General features: G+C 41.5%; 1 protein-coding gene across 1 annotated transcript in view; it reads right to left on the bottom strand.

Moving 5' to 3' along the window:
* NEIL3 (nei like DNA glycosylase 3) overlaps nt 1–14,850 on the bottom strand; it is a 48,004-nt gene extending 33,154 nt beyond the window's left edge. Inside the window, exons 1-3 of the mRNA XM_024194239.2 lie at nt 14,707–14,850; nt 12,477–12,503; nt 2,591–2,715 (exon numbers count right to left, since the gene is read on the bottom strand). Coding sequence (XP_024050007.1) covers nt 2,591–2,715; nt 12,477–12,503; nt 14,707–14,850 — 296 coding nt within the window. The remainder of the gene's footprint in view (nt 1–2,590; nt 2,716–12,476; nt 12,504–14,706) is intronic.
* Nucleotides 14,851–15,172: the final 322 nt, after the last annotated feature.

Raw genomic sequence — 15,172 nt, 5'->3', positions numbered from 1 at the left:
CATTGTGGCCTTTGGTGAATTCACTGCACCTGTTCTATTACTACTACTATTGGATGCTTGTTCTCAGATGAAAGAAATTCCTCAAAAGAATTATTCCTTGACATTATTGTTCATTAATCAGAAAGTGGATCATACTGTCCCATTTATCAATGATAGGTGGATCTCAAATTCAGCAAAAAATGGGATTTCCCTCATGTGCTAATTGTTATCCATGATGAACCACGTTCATCTATAAGTCATTCAATCAGCATAGAGGATTTCCAGGATGGCCAGATCTTCCTTTTCCCTGAAGTGATGCTAGCCGGGGGACAGAAATCTACAGTGTTTGGCTCTTTGGCCAAAGAGCAAGTGTTTCCTTGGGCCCTTTCCCAGCTCCTCCCTTGCACACTCACTTGTGTTAGAGCTGTACACAGTCCAGCTTTAAGAGAACAATTTTAAGGTCATTTTTCCATGGTAATAAGGAACTTCTGCCTGCTAGCTACAGGATGAATTTCATAGGTGCAATTTATAAAGGCATTCCAGAGCAGTTAGTGATGTGATTGAGTGGACGAACATTAAAAAAAAAAAAAACAACAACAAGGGACATCAGTTTCCAGTGTTAGACATCCTTTAATTTTCAGATCAGGATTCAAAAGTAACAGATGTGGTTAAATGAGGCATCTACATAATTTTAATTGTTGTTATACTTACAGCTTTGATCACATACTTTCAGTAACTAATTTTAAAAGGTAGTTTAAAAATGAAGATTACTTAAAATCCTGCAGTGCCATATGATTGTAGTCTAATACTACAATGAGGGCACATACCCTCTCTTTTTTAATGGACATACAATGAAAATAACTTTTGCAAAATGGTATCGTTGACAAAGAAAATTTTAGTTAATGCATGTTTCATATTCATGTTAAATATCTGAGAACTCTACTTGTTTATATTACACTACAGACCATATAAACTAGGTTTTCTGTTTGTTTTTCAAATGAGTCACCCCAAACGTTTTAGTTTAGGTTTGACACATTTCACTTGCATTGCAGTAGACATTTGCAATACACATACTGCATGCTACATTGGAAAAAGGAAGTATAATTAGATCCTTAGATAGTATGAGCCCAAGTTTCAGAGGTGCTGAGTAGCCACTATTTGAATGGAAATCATTGGGAGTTATCTACATAAGGTATTTTTAGACTCTTCAGTATATTGATTATGAACAAACCATTTAAGTTTAGAAAATTACAACAAATGTCATGTAAGTGTTACCAATTTTAGAGGTCTGACTTTTGTGCTGTGAAGTCCGTGGAAGACTTTTTATTAAAAATTGGGTGGGCTCATTTTGGTTACCATCCCTTGGGACTACTATAATGTATTTGGTTATTACACAAAAAAGGAATGTTAAGAATGTAAAGCCAAACACGCATCATTTAAGAAGTACCAGAATTAACATGGACTATGCAAGCTTGATTTGACCCCCTTGTGCATATGTAATATCATCCAGTCTTGCCTAACGTCAAATAGAAAGTCTGGAGCAAAGCAAGGAATAGAACCCAGCTCTGCCAACTCTCAGACTTTGCAACAAGAAAATATTCTTTCTCGTCTTACAACCCTCTGCCTCAATTCTGTAATTTATTTCCTAACTTTTGAGTGCTTTACTCTACCACCTAAGTATTCTTTTAATGTTTTTGTAAGTGATTTTCTAGGGTTTTTTTTTTTTTAAGCAAACAGAAAGTCTATCAGTGTGGGTGGAACCCAAGACTTTTAGATCCACAACACAGAACTCAACTACTTGAGCTAAGAGAACTGGGTGCAACAGTATGCTGTTGCCTTGTATGTGGACCAGCCACTAGAAGGGAATCTGACACGCTTTGCTATGACTAGAAGTGTTGGATAGCTAATGTGATGCCAAGTTTTAAAAAGGGCTCCAGGGGTGATCCCGGCAATTACAAGTTGGTAAGCCTGACTTCAGTTCCAGGTAAACTAGTTGAAACTATAGTAAAGAACAAAATTGTCAGACACATAGATGAACATAATTTGTTGGGGAAGAGTCAACATGATTTTTGTAAAGGGAAATCATGCCTCACCAATCTACTAGAATTCTTTGAGGGAGTCAACAAGCATGTGGACAAGGTCAAGTGGATATAGAATACTTAGATTTTCAGAAAGCCTTTGACAAGGTCCCTCACCAAAGGCTCTTAAGCAAAGTAAGCTGTCATGGGATAAAAGCGAAGGATTGGTAACTGGTTAAAAACATAGGGTCACGAGGTTATGACCTGGGGGGGTCGTGAGCTGTCAGCCTCCACCCCAAAACCTCGCTTCACCTCTAGCATTTATAATAGTGTTAAATATTTTAAAACTGTTTTTAATTTATAAGTGGGGGGGGTCACACTCAGAGGCTTACTGTGTGAAAGGAGTCACCACTACAAAAGTTTGAGAACCACTGGTCTAGTATATACAGCACCTAGATGCAAACTGCACAGAGAAACTTCTCTACAATACTAATTAACTTTCACATAATTGAAAATGATAGTACTGAGAGAGGAAAAAAAAACTGAAAATGGATAGAGAATACATACGGAGGGAATACTGAAATTTCTCTTACCTCAACGCTTTCTGTCCAAAATACATAAAAAGCTCCTTCCCCAAAGTTTCTACACCAGTGTACACACATCCTTTCAACAATCTCAGGAAATCCTGACAGGAGGTTTTTTTCCCAGTCACAGCATTCTGAAAATAAATTCACACACACACCTGTTTAGAAAAGAAACAGTCCTACAGCCAATATCAAAATCTCACAGTCATCAGTTAATACCCAACTACACAGACAAAATCTGCCACCCTTAATCATATTGAGTACAGCCTTATTCCTCCAACCATCCCACTGAAATCAATGGGACTACTTGCAAAGTAAGCTGCTATTCAGTGTAACCAAGGCCATCAGACACTCGCCCATTTTACTCTGCCCTGTTGGTTTCCAGAAAATATTATCCTAGAAAAAAAGATAAGTAATTCATCATTTATGTAAAAACATAATTTGACAGATAAGATGTCACCTTAAATCTCTAACAGACACTTACAGAGTGTCCTGCCAGATCACCAACTCCATTCAGGAGTTCTGAGAAGAGTATTTTGTAGGAGAAAGTGTGTGATACCATTTTTTGTTATTTTAAAAGCAAAAACCTTTTCAAAATGCCTCTGTTTGGAGCCACTGACAGTGCTGATATATGTTCTATGTACTAGATGAGATTTGTGTCCAGCAAAAATCTGCATACAGCCCCTTAGGTGTACCCTTCCTTTCAAAGATCAGATTTTCAACAGCAAGACACAAAGGTGTTGGGGTGGGGACACTGGTGAAGGAATGAAGGGAATGGATCATTTTAAAGGTCTGAGTCAAAATTCACTACTCACATAGTAAGTCTTACTCCATTTATTCAAATAGAGACATAAGTACTTACACTAATGATTAATTTGGCCCAGGGAACTACTTTTTAGTGACAGCATTTCAGAGCTTATGTTTTGGTATATGGATCAAGCATTAGCATAATCAGACTAGTTTCAAAGCCACATTTGTAATTCACAAGTATCCAGGACTTCTATCATCATTGTTGCAAAACCTCTAAAGCCAGTGCTACTATGAGAAAAATAACATTTTTCCATTCGTAACAGGCAGAAGCCCAAGTGAACAGTTATGACACAGGTCTGAGGCAAAACTTCAAGTCTGTATAAAGAATACACAATTAGACCTACATTTTGTGCCTTAGATGACTAGCTGTTTTGTCAGTATGGTACAATTGCTCCTTATTAACAAAAAAAACTCTGTTAAAACCATGCTGACATTTTTAGTTAATTCATTTGCCATACTATTTTAAAATCCTCTCTCTATTTTTGAGATATGTACAGAAGTGTCAAAATTATGAGTAATTAACAGGACCAAGACTGTCATTTCTCACTATCTTTTCTTTTTAAATAGCTTTGTGAAATAACTAAGTTATATATAGATTATCCTGTAACTTAGTATTCCTAACTATAATTATAAAAGTACCTATTCAATCAAAATAAGTTGGATAGCCCATTGTTTATTATATTCAATATCACTTTGCCTGTTGACAAAGAGAAAAGAAAATGTATGAGCTTTTGCCTATATAAGACTGTCGAACCAGTCTCAAGGTGTGATTTTTGAAACAATATATTTAAACCTGTGCAAATCCCTGTATAGACACTTATTTTGGGATAAGCAAAGTTTATTATAGTTTATCTTAAGCCAATTAGCAATCAGTTTAACCAGAACAAGAGTTTCCACACAAAAAAAGGTTCAATTAAATGGGTTTCTTAAAGGATTTAAATTAAACATTTCAACTTCTGTGCTTAGATAAGGTCTTGCGTTCTTCCAAAGCAGAGGCCCTTTATGCCCCGCTTAAGTCCTTACATGGGCCATGATGCAGAGGACCATCACAAGGACTAAGTGGAGCACAGACCTTGTCATGGTCCTCTGTCCAGAGAGAAAATTCATCTTGGGATGAATTTCACCAGCTGAGAATATGATTCTTACTATCTTTTCCCCTTTGCTAAATTCATGAGAGCATAAAAAGTAAAAATACTATTTAAGTCCTGAAACCAGAAGGTTATGAGAATTAATTTATGACACGATCTCTTGCACTACATTCTTTTTAAAGTTGTGGGCAAGAGCACTGCTGTAGAACCTTTTACAGACTTATGGCAAAACTTTAATCTGTGTCTAGGCTTACATATCAAACATAAGAAAAAATCCTTCTGTGACTTTCCTATTGCTTAGAACATAAGGTATGCAGCAAGTTTCCCACACTTATGCAGAAACTGACCAAAAAAAAAAGCCAATTCAACAATCAGGAATGGAGTACTGAATCTTCACAGCTCATTAACCAGACCTGCTCATGTATATTTTAACTTTTTCTACAAAAAGGTCCCACAAGCCCCAAAAGTTGTACGCTGTTGAATAGTTTTATATTGGCAACAAAAATGGGTAAAAATTAGCCAAGACATTACATACTGAGTACGTGGAAAGCAGATACCCCAATCTTTATTTGGTTAAATAATTTGTCTGGTTAATGTGTTTTTTTTTTTTAAACAAAGTAATTCTGGAAGTAAAAGTTCCTTTTCTGTGGGCTAATGTGTATCATTCTCCTTCTAGGCTTTGTATTGTACACTTCTGAACCCTATATAATTAAAAAGCAACTAACGCCAGCAACAACTTCTATGATTTTCCTTACAGGGTTCCTGAACTCAAATGATATTAAAAAAAATTACCATCTTTTTGATTAGACAAAAAAATGACTTGAAAAGATTTCCTTCATTATTTCCTACATGGGTTCATGTTTCTCCAGCTCTATCTCTTCAAATTCATCAGATTTGCTATGGCTGATTTATTATGTTAATGACAAGAATATGTTATGGTACACTGATTTTAAAAAAAATGTGAAAAATCTCAAACTGCCAGAAACCTCTGCTGTAGTTAACTCTACCATGATTTTTGCAGAAACAAATTATGTCAGTCACATTGATGATCTTGTTTGAAGTTCAGATCAGTCAGGCACATTTTATCATCCCCAAAACTACAACAGAATTTTTACAAATCTAGTAAAGCTTTCTTGCATTCTTTCAAAACTTAAAAGGAGTGTCAACTGCATCACTTGTACTGGTGTAAAACCTTTATATCAGATACAGCACACTAGTGCAACAAATGCCTTCTCAACATTTATTTAAAATTAAGTCCACTTAATCCGGTTTCCTAGCATTAAACAGAGAAGTAAAGTTTTCAAAAGTACTAAGTGGCTTAGGAGCCTGAATGTCATTTTAAAAATATTTAGGGCAAGATTTTAAAAAAGTATTTAGGTACCTAAAGATGCAGATAGGCACCTGGTGGGATTTTCAAAAAAAACACCTAGGAATGTAATTCCCACCGAAATAATTTTGATGGGCCATCAGGGTCTAGGCACTTTTTAAAACCCCACTAGATGCCTCTCTGCAGGGCCGGCTCTAGGTTTTTTGCTGCCCCAAGCAAAAAAATTTTTGGCTGCCCCCAGTCCCAACCCTGGGCTCCTCGCCTCACCTCCCTGCTGCCCCAGCCCTGGGCTCTCCCCACCCACCCACCCACCCACCCACACCCCCTGCCGCCCCAGCTCTGGGCTCCCTCATTCCCCCCCACCATTGCCCCCCACACACACCTCCTGCCGCCCCAGCCCTGGGCTCTCTCCCCCCCTCCCCCATCTGCACCCTCCTTCCGCTGCAGCCCTGGGTCACTGGTAACTCGCTCCCACGGCAGGTCATTCAGCATGAATTTTAGATGTGCACAGAACACAGACAGGATTGGTTCCCATATGGTTACAGAACTGCAGTAAAGTGGAACAATTTTCAGCTTGTGTGATTGGAGGATATCTGGATGCATATTATAAGACTGTCCTACATAAATGAGGAAAAGTTGAGGTGCCTTTATTATTCTTTTCTTCCACTCTTTCTTTCTATGGGGAATTTGCCAATGCAATATCACTGTCTTCCTTTTAAACAAACAAACAAACACTGTTGAAAATAGCAATTCCAGTCCTAATAACCACTGGGAAGCATTTCTTGCTCAATTTTATCCTACTTTTTCTACAGCAAGTTACAGTGGATCAGTATATTTGGTTTGGGAGAAATGAAGTAACAGCTGCCCAAACTGAGCTTGAGCACTCCTGAATTTTGAGGTGTTCAAATCTGGAAGGCAGGTGCTGGGGGGGTGGAGGGGGCTGTGGCTCCGCAGGGGAGCACGGCAGCATGTATGCAGCAGTGTGTCTGGCACTGCGCGGAGCCAGACATGCTGGTCTGAGTGGCACGGTAAGGTGGCTGGGGGGTTGGATGGGGCGGAGGTTCAGGGGGGCAGTCAGGGGCAGGGAGAAGGGGGGGTTAGATGGGTCAGGGGTTAGGGGGGCAGTCAGGGGACAGGCAGCGGTTGGATAGGCATGGGAGTCCCGGGGATTTGTCAGGGGACAGGTAGGGGGTGGGGTCCTAGGGGGGAAGTTGGGGTGGTCTCAGGAGGGGACAGTTGGGGACAAGGAGAAGGGAGGCTTAGATAGGGGGTGGGATCCTGGGGGCAGTTAGGGGCAGGGGTCCCAGGAGTGGGTGATCAGGGGACAGGGAGCAGGGGGGTTGGATGGGTTGGGGTTTCTGTGGGGGGCAGTCAGAGGGGGTGGATGGTGCCAGGGTGGGGCTACCCTCCCTCCCTGTGGAGTGTCCTATTTTTTGAATGTTAAAATATGGTATCCCTACCCTTCACAGCGCAGCTCTCCATTCATAGCAGGCTGCAGCATGAGGTCTCAGCTTCCCCACTCCCTCCCCCTCTTTTCTGTTGGTAGTGGCCAAGGGAATGCTGGGAAATGTAGTTCTTTCCCTGCTCTAGGGCTGGCTCTATAGGCAGGGACCTAACCAAGGAACTACAGCTCCCAGGGCCCCCTGTTGGTTCTCAGCTCCCATGCTGGATCCCTGCCGCCCCTGCAAATGGGCTGCCCCAAGCATGTGCTTGCTTTGCTGGTGCCTAGAGCCGCCCCTGCCTCTCTAGATACCAGAATTCTTTTAAGAATCTGGCCCTCTAAGTGCCTACATCTCTTCTGAAAATGAACATGTACTTTTGAAAACTTTACCTGAATGTAATTAGTGGGGAAGCAGCAAAATAATTAGCCCTTGTATCGGCCTACTTGAAAAATTACAGTACAATCCTTTTCTTCTCTGTGCCCAAAGACAAATGCAGGGCGCTAGCAAAAGAATGCCTGTTTTGAGGAGACAGAGAATATTTACACTTGGGGGAATGAAGTCAGGCTATCTGCACAGTAGGAGAGTGGCTTTCTTGCATAAGCACCAAAGGAGATTGTGCACATCCCGCCAGATTTTCCTCAACTGCCTGGAAGCAGCAGGTCCTGACACCTTGCAACAGGGCTCAGCGTTTCATGACAAAATTCAGAAACTTGTGTAACGCTCTCTATTGTAAGTGTCCTAAAATGCCCAGCGCCTGGGCTCGGCGCTTGAAAGAGTCAAAGGAAATGAATGACTACACTGAAAAGCGCCAGAGCCAGGCAGGAGTGCAGCAAGGGACAGGCTCTCCCCCTGCACTTTATTTACATGGGGGGCCGGAGGGATTGGCAGGAGCTCCCCCCACCCCGCGCGTGTCTATAAACATCGCGTCGTTCCCCTTTCAGCTACTCCCACGCTGCGGGGCTCAGCTGGGGGTCGCCCCTACGCCAGCCCCCTTTGCAACCTGGGGATACCAGCAGCGTGTCGCTGCCGCCCTCCGTGGCCCCGGAAGGGCCCGAGCAACTGTCCTGTCCCGCCAGCCATGGGGCGGCTGTTACCGTCCGGCGCACGCCGCCCGAGCTGCTCCCGCCGCAGTCGCTGCTCACCTCGGTGCAGGCAGCGAGCCCCGGGCCCCCAGGTCGGGCTGGCAGCAGCGCGCTGCCCCGAACGCCCCGCACCGCCTGGCCCCGGCGCACCCGGGCCCGGATCCTCTCCCCGTGCAGGGCGCAGCCGGGACCTTCCACCATCCCGGAGCCGCTCAAGTCTCCCGCTCGGTGGCTGCCCCGCCCCTGTCTCCGCAGCGCCCTGCAGGAGGAGGAGGCCCGTAGCCTAGGACTGGGGTGGGGCAAACTGGAGGCCCGCCCGATCTCTCTGTGTCCAGGATCTAGATGGGACCCCCCATCTGTGTTAGGGAACTTGCCAACTTTCTACTGCCCCTAAACCAAACACCCTTGCCCCGCCCCTCCTCCCAGGCCCCACCCCCTGCTCACTCCATTCCCCCCCCCCGGCTCTGGCAGGGTGTTGGGGTGCGAGGGCTTCAGCTGGGGGTGTGGGCTCGGGGGTGCCACTGGGGATGAGAGATTTGGGATGCAGGGGATGAGGGGTTCAGAGGGGGATCAGGGTTGGGGCACAGGAGGGGTGCAGGCTCCAGGCAGTGATTACCTCAAGCAGTTCCCAGAAGCAGCAGCATGTCCCCTTCTGGCTCCTACATGGAGGCATGGTCAGGGCTCTGAATGCTGCCCCATCCGCAGGTGCTGCCCCCGCAGCTCTCGTTGGCCATGGTTTCCAGCCAATGGGAGCTGCAGAGCTGGCACTTGGGGAGGGGCAGCGTGCGGAGTCCCCTGGTTATTCCTATGCGTAGAAGCCAGAGGGGGGACATGCTGCTGCTTCCTGGAGCCACGTGGAGCAATGGCAGGCAGGGAGCCTGCTTTAGCTGCTGCACCACCGACCAGACTTTTAATGGCCCGGTCATTGGTGTTGACCAGAGCCGCCAGGATCCCTTTTCAACCAGGCATTCCAGTCCAAAACTGGACACCTGGAAACCCTAATCTTTGTGCAACAGTCAAAGGTGGCTTCCTGCCCTGGATCTGTGCACAGGGACCAAATGGGATCCCTAACCCTCCATCCCTATCACCCATGAAATGGCCTAATGGGCTTCAACCCCAAACCTGAGCCTAACCCAGTCTGCACACCCTCAGCCTCAGCTGGAATCTAGGCCAGCGTTCAAATGTCATAAATGGTCCGTCTCTGTAAAGGAACAAACCAAAATGCAGGATCTGAATTTCCCACCACCAGAACTTCATGTCAGCCAGCATCCAGCTTTTGAGTCTTGGTCCCATCAGAATGAGAAAAGATGGAAACTGTAGTGGGACATGGTGAGGAAGGCACATCCATACAGGCGTTTTGCTGATCTGTCACAATGAAAGGTTACAGAAAAAAGGACTGGAGCTACTGTCCTAACACATCATTCCCCCTCCCCCACCCCCAGGTCCTGTGGCTCTCTCATGAATTCTTTCCTATTTTCATTGTAATGCTGTATCCTAGATAATTATTCCCAGATATTATCATATGAATCCCTGAATGGTGACATAAGCACTGCTATTGCACGCGTTTATCCACACAATCTCAGGGCCCTCTGAAAAGAAGAGGAGACACCTGCATGGAACGGCGAATTTCATAGCCAAATCAAGAATGTTGACAGGCAAACTTTAAATGTGTATTTAAATTAAAAATCCCTGGCAATCTCAGGAGTATCCCCATATATGTTTTAATAATCACTAAGGGAAAATATACTTTAGAAATTATTAACATGATTTGGACTGTATGTGACCTGGCACAAGAACTGGGACCAGAACCAAAGAATTCTGACTTCTAGTCCCCTATGCTAAACACAGGGTAACACTGCTCATGCATTTGTGCATACCTTAGGAGACTTGTTGACCCTCTCCATACCCCTGCATATACCTATAATTTTCAAGGATGTGTGAATAAATTGCTAAATACAGTACTTTCCAAAAGAAGCAGGTCAGAAAAGATAGCATATGGATAACTTTGCTTATGCTGTCTGTTTTCTTTTACTTCAAGGTTATGTAGCCATTGTAGGCAGCATTATATCATAGTCAGATATTATACAAAGCGCAACTGAAGATGCAAAATATTCCCTATAAATAAAGCATACATGTTGCCCAGAAAATTAAAAAGTGTATAATGTGGTGTACATCACTATGTATATCTATAGCTGGTTGTTTAATAAACATGCTGATTCAGAAGCTATTGAGATTAATTAGTACTTGAAAAAACAAGGTTTGACAAATTGACTATTTTTTTTTAATTATTGGCCAAAGAATTAAACTCACTAGTCAGAAGAAGCAACCACCAATGTTCAGGGGCAATGTGTGAATCTCAGCCCTCTCTCTCTCTCTGCTTTCCCTGCACCCTACTTTGGGGCTCCAGCCAAGATTTACAAAAAAATGGGTGCCTAAAGTTAGGCTCCAAAATTCATATTTAAGCATCTTAAGAAGTATTGAGACCAGCAGCTCCCATTTACTTGCTAATCAAAATGTAATCCCCCCGTCCCCGTCCCCAAAAATAGTTTATTATTGGACATTTTATAAATGGCAATAACTGTCCTGTTATGACATGTTACAACAGATCAGGTTTTAACGGTCACATCCAATTACAGGGAAGGAGGTGTATCCATGGCTTCAATAAGAACCATTTAATAAGGATATCTTTACTTTCTTACTCTTCTCACATACACTAATTAATTTTATTTTAACAAGGTGATCTGTAGTGACCCTCCCTTCACATACACTTTCATTCCCTTTCTGATTGAACTCTAGTTGTATCCAAACCATTATTAGTGAGCATTATATTATTTGGTGATACTTTGTAAACAGACTGGAGTTTGTTCTCATTAAGAGAAACATTTAAGGATACAAATACCTTAAAGGGAAAGGATGCAATGAAAAGCACTGCAACAGACACACTGGGTTGACACTTTTATACTTTAAAACAAATGCCAAATATTGAACTTTGTAAATCTCTGTTTTTGTTCCACGGTGAAAAGTACAAGTACATCAATGACAGCAGTTTTATAAACAACAGCAGCTGAGTGAAAATAGTGGTCATACAGTTTTCTAATTACATTGGAGGTGTAGTGAAGATCAAACGTGTAAAACTGTTTGTGTTTTACAGGGTGATAAGTAGAATCATCCTAGCTGCTGTGATAACTGCAATACTTTCGAATGTTAGGAAATTCAAAATTGTGGTCCTCAAGTTTTAACCATGTACTTGGCATTTACTTGGGCTACAGGGGGGGGGGGGGGGGGGTATTTTTTTTCTTCAAATTGTTAGTATTATCAGAACACAAATAAAACATCTTTGACAACTTTTTCTGTGGTCCATTGTTAAAATGTAGATTATTGTTGTGAACAGAGATAGGGCACTGTATTTTGGCTCTGCAAAATCCAGTGGCAAAGAGAAACAGCCCTTCCCAAGGGTAAGTCTACTTGCAGAATTTAAAGAACAAGTTTAATTGTTTGGCCATTTCACATAATGCTATCCTTCCTTTCTGCTGTTACATCAGCAGGACCACATCATTCAGAGGTACTGTGATAACAGATGTGGAAACCAGTGGCAAACCTAAATGTTTACTATTTCAGTAAACATTTAGAACCTACTTTTTTAAATCTGCAAGTGAGGAATTCCACAAATGTGCATACAGTTCCACACAATTATTGTAACTGTGTGTGAAAATTGTGCAACTGTGCAAATACTCATGTATGTATCTAACTGGAAATTGGATGCAGTTACCTAATTTGTATAGGCATTTGTAATAATTGCATGCCAAAATTAGGCATACACTGCACAAACATTTTTGTACACACAATTGCATGCATATGGTTTTTGAAAACAAACCTTGAATATGTTATCCCATTTATGAGCTCACTGGGAAAAAACACAATAGAATGACATTTTTTCTTTTTGAAAATCAAGTTTCCCAGGGTTATATAGAAAATGTATGTATCCTTTTTTGTTGTCTGTTTCCCAAGATTTGTATATGAGTCCTGATTCTCCACTCTATTGTACAAATTTTATGTTGGTGTAGCACAGGCATAAAACTCATGTAACATAGTGGAGAATAAAGCCAGCTAATTCCTCTAACCTTGAAATCATTTCCACTGCCTTACTTTGATTTTCTCTAGTTCATCAATGTCCTAAGAACAAAACAATTAAAAATCCATAAAAAGTACAATTTATCAAAAGTTTAAAAAGAAGTAGTGAGAAGCAAAGGGACATGTTGAAATAGAGAAATCTAAATTAATATAATTTTAAAATAATGTATAATCTCTTCTATTTCTCTGAAAACAACACACACAGAATTGACTTTTCCAAACCTAATAGTCATAAAGGCAATTTTAACAGTGAGATCCTTCATATGGCCATAACCTTTTTTCTTCTGGGATGGTGAAAGTATATAGTCAGAGCAGGCATTCATGTGGGTGAAAAAAATGTTAGATAAGAATGCATAAGCAAGGCTGACATGATCCATTACATGGTTGCCTAGGGAGCTTATGAGAGGGGTGAAACACACACAAAATTGCATACCATATAATCCTAATGAAATCCTTTCTAAACCTTGTAAAAACATTCCCAAATCCTTTTAAATGAAGTCTGTTAATGCAATTAATCCAAAATTGTGGTGTTAAAGCAGTTTACCCTGTTCATGGAGCCATGAACCTGCCCGTCTCTGCTGAAGGTTATGTACAGTCCACAGAGATGCAAAGTTAAATCACTCTTTGGTTATTAGCCCATAATATAAATGGCAACATGTATGGTATGAACCTCTGTTTGTGGAAAGCCAATTTATTGTATTACACAAACTATACTATTCTGACTTACTCTGTTGTTGAAGGCTAATACAGTAGTTATTGTAAATTTAAAAAAAAGTGGAGATAGGAGGTTCTGAGTAAACCACAGTAAAATCTCTATGGCTGAAATAGAGAGTTTAACTGTGTTGTGATTTTCAAGCTGAGTGTGGGCTAGTTTGTATTTTTTAAATGTTGCAGTCAAGATAAAATGTAATTGTAACTGATATGATATCATCAGTATGACTTTACACTGATAGTAATAAAACTCATTTGCATCAATGGATTATAAACAACAGCGATAATTTAAAGTCACTGGAGTTATCACAATTTACACCCGCTGAAGATCTGGCCCCAGATTAACATAATTTTAGGATTCTAATTGATATATTAAAGACAAGAACTTTCTCATTTAATTTTAAAAGTCATGGTTTATATATCCACCTTGATCAAGGGCCCACAGGGAAACCCATACAATATAAATAAGCATTCAGTTATGTAATACAAAGTTACTCCTATTTTGAGGTTCTCATAACCACCTCCTTGAGCTATGGGCTCATGATTAACAATATAACACTTGAGATGCAGTGCAGGACTAATCTCTGCTGACAGTGATTCCCTGTGTGGTCTTGATCAAGTCACTTATTGCTCTTTAGGTAAAATATTTCCCCCATAGAAGTCCCCATGTGTAACATAGCGGGGAGGGATAGCTCAGTGGCTTGAGCATTGGCCTGCTAAACCCAGGGTTGTGAGTTCAATCCTTGAGGGGGTCACTTAGGGATTGGAGGCAAAAATCAGTACTTGGTCCTCCTAGTGAAGGTAGGGGGCTGGACTCAATGACCTTTCAAGGTCCCTTCCAGTTCTAGGAGATAGGATATCTCCATTAATATAAGTATTTAATTTAAATATTTATTTACCTTCCTTAAAGAGTATTAATTAGTTTATGTTTGTACAGTGTTTTGAGGAAGTAAAGCAGTATATGTAAGGGTTTTAGATTATTACTAAATATCTAGGGTGAAATCCTGGCTCCATTGAAGTCTACGGGAGTTTTGTTATTGAATTCAATGAAGCCAGGATTTCACCCAGAGTTTTAACAAAACCTACTTTTGGTCCTGCTGGAGCTGATAGGATACCTCATTTGCACAGTGCCTAGTACAATATTCAAAAGATGTGGACAGTGGTTTAGGAGCAGCCAGCACCATGTTCTGGGCCCTTCAGCAGGCTCTGTGGAGGCATCAGGACATCAAGCTTACTACAAAGCTAGATTACAGTTATAACAGCTCTATTGTATGGCAGTGAAATGTGGACACTGAGGAAGGCTAAAGAGCACTGGATTGACCTTTTCAATTCTTGTCATCTTCAGCAGCTGCTTCATATTAAGTATAATATCAACAATGAGGGTATTTGTAGCTGAACCCACCAGCAACCTCCATTAGCAGTGGTTTGGTTTTGGTGGCTTTCTTGATTTGAATATATTATTAGGATGGAAGATGAACTAATTATGAAAGAGCATTTACCAAGGAATGTGACCATATGGTTGGCGATCACATACCTTTGGTGACATAATAAGATTGCCGATGACAGACATACAGATAAAGATCAAACTGGATGGCACTTGAACTGCAAGGAAGCTACATCCCTTTGTCATTTGCCGTGATGATGATAGCACAATAGCATCCTGGTCCACAGCTGGCATTCATGGGCACTACGGTAAAAGAAATAATAAACAATAGCTCATATCATAATGTCTTGTTTTGGAGCCAGCGGCTCAAGGTTCTAGTCACAACCGAACAGGGCTGTATGGTTTATTTAGTAATAGTGCTGTTTTTCTTTTAATTTTTAGCACTGATTAATTACAGAAAGGCACCTACTGTTCCTTTACATATGTAGAAAACTAGTCAAACTGTTGCTGAATTACAGGTGACTAAAAATTACCCTGATTATGGAACCACTCAGTAATGGCTCCATAATTCATATTGCGGCCGCAGTTTTATGATAGACTCTGTCTTCAAACCCCT

This window comes from Terrapene carolina, unplaced genomic scaffold (assembly GCF_002925995.2).
Source record: "Terrapene carolina triunguis isolate 2854851 unplaced genomic scaffold, T_m_triunguis-2.0 Scaffold66, whole genome shotgun sequence".
NCBI lineage: Eukaryota > Metazoa > Chordata > Testudines > Emydidae > Terrapene > Terrapene triunguis.
The sequence above is the reverse complement of the archived record's forward strand: the minus strand, read 5'-3'. Positions and strand labels throughout refer to the sequence as shown.